At 42.9% G+C, this 12,444-nt stretch overlaps 1 protein-coding gene across 4 annotated transcripts in view; it reads left to right on the top strand.

The window, feature by feature from the left end:
• Nucleotides 1-12,444, top strand: part of LOC308099712 (cytohesin-3) — a gene marked incomplete at its 3' end in the record, with an annotated part of 50,357 nt that overhangs the window by 28,591 nt on the left and 9,322 nt on the right. For all 4 annotated transcript variants that reach the window (XM_080448449.1, XM_080448450.1, XM_080448448.1 and 1 more), the window contains exons 2-9: nt 1,937-2,019; nt 2,457-2,521; nt 3,744-3,810; nt 4,181-4,299; nt 5,482-5,562; nt 6,117-6,229; nt 8,673-8,821; nt 10,591-10,702. In XM_080448449.1, coding sequence (XP_080304575.1) covers nt 1,937-2,019; nt 2,457-2,521; nt 3,744-3,810; nt 4,181-4,299; nt 5,482-5,562; nt 6,117-6,229; nt 8,673-8,821; nt 10,591-10,702 — 789 coding nt within the window. The remainder of the gene's footprint in view (nt 1-1,936; nt 2,020-2,456; nt 2,522-3,743; nt 3,811-4,180; nt 4,300-5,481; nt 5,563-6,116; nt 6,230-8,672; nt 8,822-10,590; nt 10,703-12,444) is intronic.

Genomic DNA, 12,444 nt, shown 5'->3' with positions numbered 1-12,444 from the left:
GTGTGTGTGTGTGTGTGTGTGTGTGTGTGTGTGTGTGTGTGTGTGTGTGTGTGTGTGTGTGTGTGTGTGTGTGTGTGTGTGTGTGTGTGTGTGTGTGTGTGTGTGTGTGTGTGTGTGTGTGTGTGTGTGTGTGTGTGTGTGTGTGTGTGTGTGTGAGAGAATGTGTGTGAGAGAGAGAGAGAGAGTGTGTGTGTGAGAAAAAAAAGGATGGCGTAGGAGAAGCACAATGTGCCACAGCTCCATGTGAAAATGACCTACTTCCTGTGGTTGTGTGATGTGTGATGTGCGGAGGAGTAGTACGAGGGGGGGGGGGGTCCTCTGAGGGGTCTGGGGGGAGAGAGGTTGACGTGGCACGGTTAAATGAACGATAAGGAGCCGGCTCTGGGGACCTACAGTTGAATAATACAGAACGTTGGTAGTGTGATTTATTGTGTGTGTGTGTGTGTGTGTGTGTGTGTGTGTGTGTGTGTGTGTGTGTGTGTGTGTGTGTGTGTGTGTGTGTGTGCGTGTGCGTGTGCGTGTGTGCGTGCGTGCGTGCGTGTACAGTACTATATGTGTATGTGAAGTGTGTTGCATGCGCGCGCGCGTGTGTGTGTGTTCGTGCGTGCGTGCATGCGTTTGTGCGTGAAAAAGACAGACAGCCCACCTGTGCATACATACAGTATGAACTGTTGTGTGCTCATTGTGGTTGACATGCAGTAAAATGTGCATGTTATTTGATATTCTTGCTCCAGTTGGTATATGACCCACATCTCTCTGCAGTGTTAATTACCTACGATGAGGAAGCAGAGGGCCAGCTATCAGAAAACTAATATTTGAAGATGCAGGCATTGCCAGATATTCAGCGGTGGGAGCATGTGTCAAACGCACAGCTCTTAAAGCTTCAATCCGGGACTAATTTCATTCTTTACGTTATTTTAACCAATCTCTATGATGTTAAAGGGATAGTTCACCCCCAAAATGACTTTTTTTCTATCGATTAGTCACCCCATGGAGACTTGAATTCATTGATATTTTTTCGTTTTTGTCGCATTCCTAAGCCAATAATTTGATGACCGGGAGCGGTTCCGGTGCTTTGTGTCTCCTACTGGAACCGCTTTCTACCTATATATATATATTGACAATCTCAATATAGTTATTTGAAGCAGACGGCGCACCGGAATTGAACGCTAGATGCACCGCCATCTTTGTTGTATTTCGGACTTTGTTGCAATTACCTCTCTCCATCGGGAGGTGGAGTGGACATAAAACATACAGAGTGTAGCTTTAATTTATGGAGGGCATCTTTTTTTCCACTCTGCAGTCTTGGACTGCTTGGCACTGGTGACAGAAACATGGCAAAAATCTGTCTTTATCTTTAGGTACAGCAGTGGATAGTTTCTCATGCGGGAGACCGAGGTTGGAATCCAGGTGGTTACTATGGGAGCCTGTCAGTGATCGCTGAATGAATGTAGAAGAGTAGCTCTGCCTGTAGCAAGCAGCCTAAATATCTCCCTTTGTCCAGGGGAGGGATTCCCCTTTGGATGAGGAGCAAAGGTTTGGTCTCCCATGTGTGGAAAGTCCTGGGTTCGAATCAAGGAATAAGATACTTACTGTAGTAGATGAGTCTCACTCTGAATATGGCACCTGCCACACTTTAATCATAGTGTACTAAACTGGGTCATGAGTAATGTGTTTGGGATGGGTTCATACAGTAGTTATGAAGAGGTCACTGGCAGCCTAATCTATGTGGCTGTCTGACAGGTTAGGTGAATGGATTTTAATCCCATTATTACAGTGTGCTCTCTCTCTCTCTCTCTCTCTCTCTCTCTCTCTCTCTCTCTCTCTCTCTCTCTCTCTCTCTCTCTCTCTCTCTCTCTCTCTCTCTCTCTCTCTCTTTCTGTCTCTCTCTCCCTCCCTTTCTCTTTCTCTCTGTCACCCATTTTCTCTTTCACAGTACCCGAAGACCTGTCTTTGGAAGAGCGAGATGAGCTGTCCAATATACGACGGAGGAAAAAAGAGCTCCTGGACGATATCGAGGTGAGTAACATGCGAAATCTATAAACGGAAGAAACAGTTGGTTCATTTGTGCCAGTGTCAGCAGTAGCTTAACATTAACCACTTACATACTTGTCTTATGACAAATAGCGAAAACAGCCGATCTACAAGGTCACAGCGACGCGTTATGAACTTGTAGATTGGCTGTTTTCGCTATTGAATCTTTTGAAAGTTTTGGAAAATGTTCGCCTACAATGACATGCCCAAAATATGGACGCCAGGTTTAAAATGGTTAAGATAACTTTTCATCCGGATGAGCACAGTGGAGTGGCACATAACACGTCAAAGGGAAGCGGTGGGGGGAGGCGGTACTAATGTCTGTCCTGTCTCTGTGTCATTATTGGAATCGATAAAACACTAATTGTGGTCTATGTAAAAACTCACAGAGTTTTGCTAATGTCCTGTCCCTTGCTCTGCAGCGGCTGAAGTTCGAAATCGCAGAAGTGATGACTGAGATTGAGCAGCTAACCTGCGTGGGCGAGAGGTGAGTTCCCTTCCCGTGGCTCTTTCTCCTATCTCTCTTTCTTTCTGGTAAAAAAGAAGAACCTTTGAGCCTCACACCTGTCCTTATGAGTGTGAGTGCATATTAACATTAATTTCTGTGTATGTGTGCGTTATCCCCCTTTTGTTTGTTGAGTAAAGCGCAGTATTCCCATGGCTAAACATTTGCTGAACACTCTCCATTCAGAGGTCTCGTTTTGATTGGTGGGTGATGCAGAGTGACACCGTGTGACAGCCTTTGTCCCAGGTGCAGCTGGCGAAGGTGCACAGGCTATTTTAGGCAAACAGGAAGAGTAGGGAACATACATACGCACTCGCACACCTGCTCAGGTGGAGAGCTCTCTGTGGTATATAGTACATGTAAACACAGCCAAAATTAGCCAAGAGTGAATACTACTGGGAGTGAAGTCTTTTCCTGCTAACATGCACTTCACTAACGCTTCATCTGCAAACACGCAAATACACTGCAGTGTCAGCGTATCTCATGTAACCTCGTACAAAATGTGACCAGTTTTTCTTGCCTAAGCTCACTTGAGTGCTGGTGATGGTCTGAGGACCGAAACATCCACTCCTTTTTTTCCACTGTGTAACTTTTTCACTTTGTAAATTAATTAATGTATATTTTTGCATCCGAAAAACATTTGTCAGTGTGCAAGCCTTTTATTTTTATTCTGGATTGTAATGCTCTGGCCTCTTGCACCTGGTTAGCTCCATCTTTGGTAGTCCTTGAGTCTCCAGAGCGCAAACATTTCTATTTGATTGACAAAGCTCACTTTAACCATGGCATCCCTATTTTGGGCATGGTGTTTGCCTACTATTATAGCTAAAAATTTTCAAAACTGTTCAAAAACATTCCCTTTTTTTATTTTTAAATAGCAGATCTACAAGCTTGTAGATCACCTATTTTAGCAATTTGTTGTCTGACAAAGTACTGCATATAGGGTTCATGTAGTTAACTTCCTCCCTCAGCAAACACAGTTGTAGATGTAATGCCATATGTCCTGCTGTTCTAACCATTACCTGACAAGAGAGCCGCTGAACAACTGCAACAGTCTGTTTGCAAAACCACACCCTTGGCTAACGCAGTATGTGTCTGACTGCACATGATTATGCATGCTGCACGTGAACTGATAAAAGGTGTCTGTGTGAATGTACTGTACGTAGATGTGATAAGTGATGGATGTGTCTTTGTTTCCTTACCACAGCAAAACAACACAAAGAAACAAACAGATCGCTATGGGGAGAAAGAAATTCAACATGGACCCCAAAAAGGTCAGTGACACTGCTCCCCTTGTCCGTCAAATGCAACAATAGATGGTGTTACTGAATTACACTGGCCTGCTGCCTCGCTTTTTATGATTCTCTTGGAAATCTGATTTCCTCCTACATAATTGCCTTTGAATTATGAAACCAGTACATCAAACTTAAATGCTTTCTGTTTCTGCACTGTACCTCTTGGGGGAGTTTGGCAGTGATGCCGTAAGCCATGGCCCCATCGCTAGATCCTATCTCAACCGCGTATCTTGAAGAATGAGCTGCTATAATATCCGCCAGCTACATGGCAGGTCAAAAGACAATGCTATAAATCCGCCCAAAAGTGATAACGGAGGTGTATATCTCTCTGTGTGTTTCATTCTTCCAGGGGATCCAGTTTCTCCTGGAGAACGATCTTCTCCAGCACACCCCCGAGGACATAGCACAGTTCCTCTACAAGGGCGAAGGCCTCAACAAAACAGTCATCGGGGACTACTTAGGGGAACGGTGAGCCTTCCGTTTCGTTGCTGTCGGGCAGAAATCTCGTATCTCCGTATTTCAACTTCTTATGTTTTTTCATACATGAATGCCCAAGTAGCAAAAATAGCTGATCTACAAACTCACAACACGTCGCATCTTTAAGACAATCTCTGAGCTTGTAGAAAAACATTTGAACTTGTAGACATTGTAGACATGAAAGTTAGTGGTTAAGTGCGTCTGTGGGTATTATAAATATTGAACCAATGAAATGTATTAACAGGAGCTTTTGACTAAATAATAACTACATTAGATCCATTGGAACACGCGTTATTTTTTCTGAAAAGTAACAGGTTTGGACATATGAGGTTTCCACCTGACAGCGTCGATTTGTCCCTCTGTATCACTGTCGTTGTGTCACATCCACCCCAAGGGGAGCACGCTCTGTCCTGGGCACAAAGCCCCAGGAAATTGGTAGTCTGCGTTTATGGAGCGGAGCAGAGACAGGGATGGAGGGGGGGGGGGGGGTCTATGCCAGTAAAAGAGCTGTGCGTACATGTGGTTCTTATCGGAGTGAAATCAATGGCGATGGGACTGTCAAAACAACATGGCTTTCACGCTTCCTGGCTCAGCCAATGCGACACAGCGGCTTTCTGTCTGAGACTGGCGCTGTGACTTGGCAGCAGAATTTCCCTCTCTACCCTAACCCCCTGATAATGTCAAGAAGAAAGACAAAAGAAAAAAAGACTGTACTGTGTGTCTAAATTTATTCCATATTGAGAAGATCTAACTCATAATAGTTTTAGGGGTACAACAGTTAATCGATTATGAAGATATTGAATGTGAATAGTGAATGGTGAATAGTTGCGAACTTTCAGGTTGGCTATATCCACTATTTTTCACGACACCATTTTACAACAAAGTATAAAATAGGGCTTAAGTGGTTAATAAGACGATTTAGTCAATGATAACAAATGTATTCACATTTTTCCGTGTTATTTTTTTATTATAAAAAAAAACATTATTTTATTAATTGCAAAAGTAATCAACAGAATAATCGCTAAGAAGACAATCGATAGTTGCAGCCTAATATATACATACTGTGTCTAAATGAATTCCATATTCCATCTGCCTCATATGAATTATTTTGCCATTGGATATCAGTGTAAATACCTGTAGAAATGTGACATGTATCCCTTCTGTCCCCTCCAGAGATGACTTTAACATCAAGGTTCTCCATTCATTTGTGGAGCTTCATGAGTTTGCAGACCTCAACCTTGTGCAGGCATTAAGGTAGGCTGTGTGTGTGTGTGTGTGTGTGTGTGTGTGTGTGTGTGTGTGTGTGTGTGTGTGTGTGTGTGTGTGTGTGTGTGTGTGTGTGTGTGCGCGTGCGCTCGCGATCGTACTTGCAGTTATTTTGACTGTGAAAAGGCTAGCAGTCCTCATGTTAACAGTTTCAATGAACAGAATGATTGATCTATTTTTTTAATGTGTTTAGATAAATAGATAGATAAAATAAATAAATAAAGGCTACACTCTGGACTAGAGTTATCTCCACTGATATCAAGATATACTCTGATCTCCTGTATTAAACTGTAGAATCAGAATAGCTGAGGCATAGGATTTGTAATTTATGAATATAGATTGTCATTTAGATTTGCATAATATCAATACTGCATAATATCTCATTAAACAAATGTATTTCTCTCTTTCTCCCTCTATATGTTCCACAATTCATTCTGTCTGTCTGTCTGTCTGTCTGTCTGTCTGTCTGTCTGTCTGTCTGTCTGTCTGTCTGGCTGGCTGTCTCTCTCTCTCTCTCTCTGTTTCTCTTTCTGCTGTTGTAGGCAGTTTCTGTGGAGCTTCAGACTTCCGGGTGAAGCCCAGAAGATTGATCGTATGATGGAGGCCTTTGCCTCTAGGTATTGCCAATGCAATCCTGGCGTCTTCCAGTCCACAGGTAACACACACACACACACACACACACACACACACACACACACACACACACACACACACACACACACACACACACACACACACACACACACACACACACACACACACACACACACACACACACACAGCGGTAGATATACAGTATGTGGCAGTCCCAGACTGCGTCCCCAGGACAGATAACGGCTATTAAGGCCACAGACCAATCACTGGTTCAGTCACAGATCAATGCCCCAGGCTCCCTGTCTTGCCTTCATAAAGCTGCACCTGTCTGAGACCATATACATCTTTAGCATGCGACTACAACTGTACATTGCTGCCCCTCAGACATGTTGGTGTGGGTCAGTGCATTTCCCACACAGTGCGTCTCCTCTGGCACACGTTTTGTTGTTGTATTAAAATGTCCATCATCAAAATCTTAACCACTTTCAACCTGCCGTCCCTATTTTAGGTATGTCATTATAGTCAGAAGTATTCAGCTATTTTCAGAAATAGTCTAAAAATTTGAATAATTTTGCAAAAAAAATGCAAACTTTTCAAAAAGAAAAGAATGGAAAAAAGTGATAATAGCAGATCTACAAGCTCACAACCTGTTGTGAGCTTGTAGACAATTGTATTCACAATTTGTTGTACGGCAACATACTGGGCCTTAACCACTTGAACCCCACCGTCCATATTCTGGGGGAAACATTAGCCAAAATTAGCATCGGCTGTAGATCGGCTATTTTTTGTGAGATTTGGTGTAGACTGAAAAAGTGGTCAAAGTATATACTTGTGCCTCAAGTCCAGTTCTCTGAAACTACAGGGGTTTAAGTGGTTAAATGGTTAAATCCCTGCCCTCTGGGAACGAGTACACTTTCACAGAATTCCTCAAAGGCTTCTGTATCGGGTGCTATCAATCCCATCTTGACTCCATGTCAGTCCAATTAGTTCTCCGTTGTTAGGTGGTAGCTAGGTGGCTAATTGCTGTGTAATCATTATACTGTATGTGGTTCCAGCAGCAGTGATAATTCAATTGATCGGCGGTCAATAGCATGGGGTCATTAGCACAGCTTGGACAGGTCACATGTGGCCTTCGGTCCACATGCTACAGTAGCTACAGGGAAATGTTAATGAAGAGGGCAGTCATGAATATTAACACATGCCGACCCACACTGATACTACTCATCCGCTGAAACTAGTTTGCCTTCGTGGATCAGGGGTATAGAGCGTCTTAGTTCCCGCCCACTTCCTGTTTTTTTTGGTGCCGGAAGAAAAAACTCAATGCATTTTTCCATTGACATTTCCAAAAATATTTATATCTATTAATTTAAGCCTCGAATCAAGCCATCATGAGAGGACATGAATCATGACCATAAAACGTTTTTTTCTGTGATTTTTTTTTGTTGAAAACGGCAAAACAAAGGGTATTTATTAAATATAGTATATCATATCATTAAATATAAAATAAAAAAAAATCACAGAAGAAAACGTTTTATGGTCATGATTCATGTGCTCTCATGATGGCTTGATTCGAGGCTTAAATTAATAGATATAAATATTTTTGGAAATGTCAATGGAAAAATGCATTGAGTTTTTTCTTCCGGCACCAAAAAAAACAGGAAGTGGGCGGGAACTGCGACGCTCTATTTGGTGTGAGGTAGCCTGGCTCCAGCCCCTGAATCGCTAGCCACGCCCATAATGGATTGAAACAAAACGAAAATTCAGGCTGAGTGTCAGGCTAGGTGTGAGGAGTTCTGGGACTGAATTACAATTTTGTGGCTTATTGTGCGTGTGCGTGTGTGCGCGCATGCATGCGTGTGTGCGCGTGCATGCATGCATGCATGCGGTTGTGGGAATGAGTGTGTGACCTAGATTATAGGGCTCTTCCCTGATTAAATTCTCTGTTTTATCAGGCAGGGTCATAAGTGAGGAGACATGTTAATGGATGGCTGTCTGATTCATCATAAATTGTTCCAGTTCTGTCAATCTTGTTATTGATAAATTTGGCATATAGGTCCCTCTTTTGTTGCGACCTGTGAGCTGATCGTGAATGCACAATGCATCTCCAAAATCCTTCTGGACTTCTTTGTACATGCATTGAGCAATTGCATGCTTTATTTATGCATTGCATTTGGTCCGATACATTTTTAGTTCTTTATCACAATTCGATCCAATTAATTAACAGAACTAATGGATTTTGACAGGCTATATATAGGCTCACCAATCTGTGTGTTCTTGTTTGGCTTGGCGTGCGTGCGTGCATGTCTGGGGGTAAGGGGCGGTGGAGGGTACACTGTTGTGGACTGCTGCTGCAGAAAGCCTGGTGATGTGAGGTTAGGTTGCGGATGGATCCTGCAACATGACAGACTATGGAGCTCAGTCAAACTTTATTGTCGAAACGTTTGTTTGGAAGCAAGCCCGTTTTTTTTTCTTTTTTTAATGACAGCCTGTCTTGTTGTCTACAGACACCTGCTATGTGCTGTCATTCGCCATTATCATGTTGAACACCAGCCTCCACAACCCCAACGTCAGAGACAAACCTCCCGTGGAGCGCTTCATCTCCATGAACAGAGGCATCAATGAGGGGGGAGACCTTCCAGAGGACCTGCTCAGGGTGAGTGCACAGTAACATTCTCAGTGGCCATTTAACGCTGAGAGTTAAATCACAGAGGTTCAATTAAAGGTGAAATCCATAGTAAATAAAATGTTACTTTAACCATTCTGTATGTTAATACAATATAACTAACACAACTGCGGTGGTTGTAGGTGGTCTACCTGCTATTCTATTGTGAAATTAAGATCCTGTGGTCAGGTAGGACCACTACTGGTTGACTAGCCTCGATCTCCAGGCTTTTATTGTTTAGTTTAGCTAAAAAATAAAAGCCTGGCCCAGCGCGTCGGTGTACTCGGTATGAGGAAGTGTTTCATTTCCCAACCAACCAGAGTGCAGTGGGCGTCGCTCGTAATGTTGTGTTAACGGGGCGGGGGTTGACGGACAGATCGGTGAACCAATGGGATCAGCCGCAATCTCTCGCCGGCTCTATACACCCGCCCCTCTATACACGAAATCAGGAGCGTTGGGGCAGTCTACTGGTTGACAGTACTGCATGAAGCTCAAAGTGTACTACGGGAGGAATTACTCTTTAAGCTTCATGCAGTACCTCTTGCCCAAACAGGCATTTCCGTCTTTGCTCAGCAGTAGACATTTTAGCACTCATGCAGGAGACACAGGTCCAAATCCCGCGTATTACATCTGATCATTACTGTAGTCCCCCCTCCCCCCCGGGTTTCCAGAAGGTGGCATACTTGTTTCCTGTTCCGGTGGATTTTCCCATAGCTTCAGTTGATTGGCTCATTTGATTGGCTTGTTTGAGTGATTGCTGCCGAGCCAATCAAACAAAGCTATGAGAAAATGAACCAGAACAGGAAACGGGTATGCCACCTTCTGGAAACCTAGGACAACAGTTATGCACAGAGCTTAGTGTATGTGTGTGTGTGTGTGTGTGTGTGTGTGTGTGTGTGTGTGTGTGTGTGTGTGTGTGTGTGTGTGTGTGTGTGTGTGTGTGTGTGTGCGTGTGCGCGCGTGTGCGTGCGTGCGTGTGTGTGTGTGTGTCGTAAGAATAGAGATACAAATCAATACAGTGACAGAGAGTGAAAGTGAGGGTCACAGTTAAAGTGTGTCACAGAGAAGGAGCCAGAGGCCGAGATGGAGAGAGAGAGAGACGGATAGGAAGAGGAAGAGAATGTGTATCTTGACAATGTATTCTTTTTCCCACTGCCGATAAAGAAGTCATGCCTCGGTAATTGAGATGCTACAGCTCAGCTGGATGTGAATCAGCAGCTCAGCAGCCACTGATGCTAATAATCTACCCTTAACTCTCAAAAAGAAGAAAAAAGTTAAAGTAGTTCAAATCACGTAGCCTGAAGTGTGTACCAAAGTGCCCTCAGCTCCACTTTAAGTTCAAAAGGACACAACTTTGAAAGAGTAGCTCTGTGTTACACATTGTCTCACTTTAACACTTTCTACACCAACCAGCTCTGTGAGTCATCATGCCGTCTCTCACTTTCCTTTTACAAGACTGAAATAGAATCTGTCAATATCCTTATTTTTATGCACCGTTAATCTAAGGACGGGTGTGAATAATTGAAGATGCAGAGTTTGTCTGTGCGTGTATGAGGTGTGTGAACATGTGTTCATTGGAAAGTTCTCTTGTGTGCTAATGCTTGCCTTTCTAAGATGAACCTTTATCGATCCCTGGAGGGAACTTCAGTTCTCACCTCATTTATCCTTCTTCGGTTATTTTGTATTGCTACGTTTCTCCGTCAGTCTCTCTCCTCACCCACTCATTTTCTCTCCCTCCTGTACTCTGCTTCAATTTGCAGAATCTATACGAGAGCATAAAGAGTGAACCGTTTAAGATCCCAGAGGATGATGGGAACGACCTGACACACACCTTCTTCAACCCAGACAGAGAGGGCTGGCTGCTCAAATTAGGTGAGTGCAGTTGATTCTCAACATTTTTACTATCAAGGACCCAGAGTCTGCCCATTTGTTATTATTTTTTAATTGTTCATTTAACTATGAGAGTGTACTAATGGAACCATATTTGGTTCCATTAGTACACTCTCTGCGTTACAGACCTGTGAGGGTCCATTTGGCTTCTAAATATTCATCATTTAGATGGGGGACCCCCTAGTATGAGGCGCACTACTGTATGTAGTTTTGAGCATTCTTACTGTCTGTAACTCGCCAATAGCGTCACCACAAAATGTAAACAAGGAAGTGAATGTAGTGTCATGCATCTCTGTGGTATCAACGCTTACTTACTGCGTTCACACTAGCAGCGACAGAGGCTACAAAATGACCAAGCCTTGCCAACTACATTGCTGCCGAGTCACAGTTGAGTTGATTGTTGCTCAAGCAACATTGCGTGAATGAGAAGGGTAGGGTTAAATAGCACAGGTAACTGATTTACAGCAAGAATTCGTTTTTATTCCATTTACGGAACATAGCAGGAATTGTGGGGAGACAGAAAGTGCGTTTAAATGGTGAAACAAAAACATATGATTCATTGACGCTTCACTGCGTCACTGGCTCAACCTTTTTGTAGCTTTTGCAGCTCGGGTGTCAGTTTGCATCTTAAAGGGATTGTAGGCGAGTTCAGAGATAATAAAAAGAAAAAAACTATTGTCAAACACCGCACCTCCACTCCCCCCCCCCCCTCATCAGCAGTTTGTTTCCCCGACCACCAGGGGGTGACGCAGGGGGGACTTCTAAACGGGCAATGCCGATAATAGGTTGCTTTATTCGGATCCAATGCATGTCACTGCCCGCCCCTGCCGGTTCTATGAATTTTTATTTTTAAATAGGCTCTTTCATGATAAATTGACCACATATATGAAGTTAAACAACTAAATTCTATCCAAACGCGATCTTAAAAGTAAATTCCGTGCCTCAAAAAATAAGTTTGAGAGCGTTTTAAAACCGAAAGTAAGAAGTATAAACTGCCTACAGAGAAAACAATGGCGGCTCGTTCCATTTTTGTCGGCTGCACTCGGTCCCATTCGGTTTCACCCTTCACACTTCACACGGGCACGGACGCGCATTTACGTCCCGGATACCCGGATGTCAAAACATAAATTGTAGGGAAAATACGGATTTCAGAAAGAGGACTGTGTTTCAATGCAGGAAAACACCCCAGCATCATTATATAGTGGCTGATAGAGGGGAAAAAATGCTAAATATATATATATAAATATTTTTAAAATGTAGGCTTAATGTTGCCTACAATCCCTTAATGTCACTGGCTTTCCATTGAAAATGGCTTGCCTGTTGTTTTGTTGTTGCTAGTTTGAACACAGCATCACACTTTAAATAATGGACTTAATGACATTTTTATTTACGGTAATTTATTAAAGAATATTACGGCAATATTAAACTAGATTTCTATGTAGGCATTCAGGAGGTACCAAGGTATTCATAAAAGAGCCAAATTAAATGAATGATATTACATGGTGGACCCCGAAACTTACAAGTACTGTACTCTGAGCAATCTTCATCCATTGCCTCTGCTCACTGTTTTGGAAATTGTCTAAATAAATGCAATCCATACGGCTGAATACTATCAGATCCTTTGAGACATTCAATTTATTTTATTTCATGTATTGTAAAGCCAGAGAAGACAATGACAATGAAGTATTTTTAGCCTGTGAGCTTGGGAGTGATTTTAATAAAAG

The sequence above is a fragment of the Gymnoscopelus braueri genome (assembly GCF_963280865.1).
Source record: "Gymnoscopelus braueri genome assembly, chromosome: 13".
In the NCBI taxonomy this organism is placed as follows: Eukaryota; Metazoa; Chordata; class Actinopteri; order Myctophiformes; family Myctophidae; genus Gymnoscopelus; species Gymnoscopelus braueri.
The sequence above is the reverse complement of the archived record's forward strand: the minus strand, read 5'-3'. Positions and strand labels throughout refer to the sequence as shown.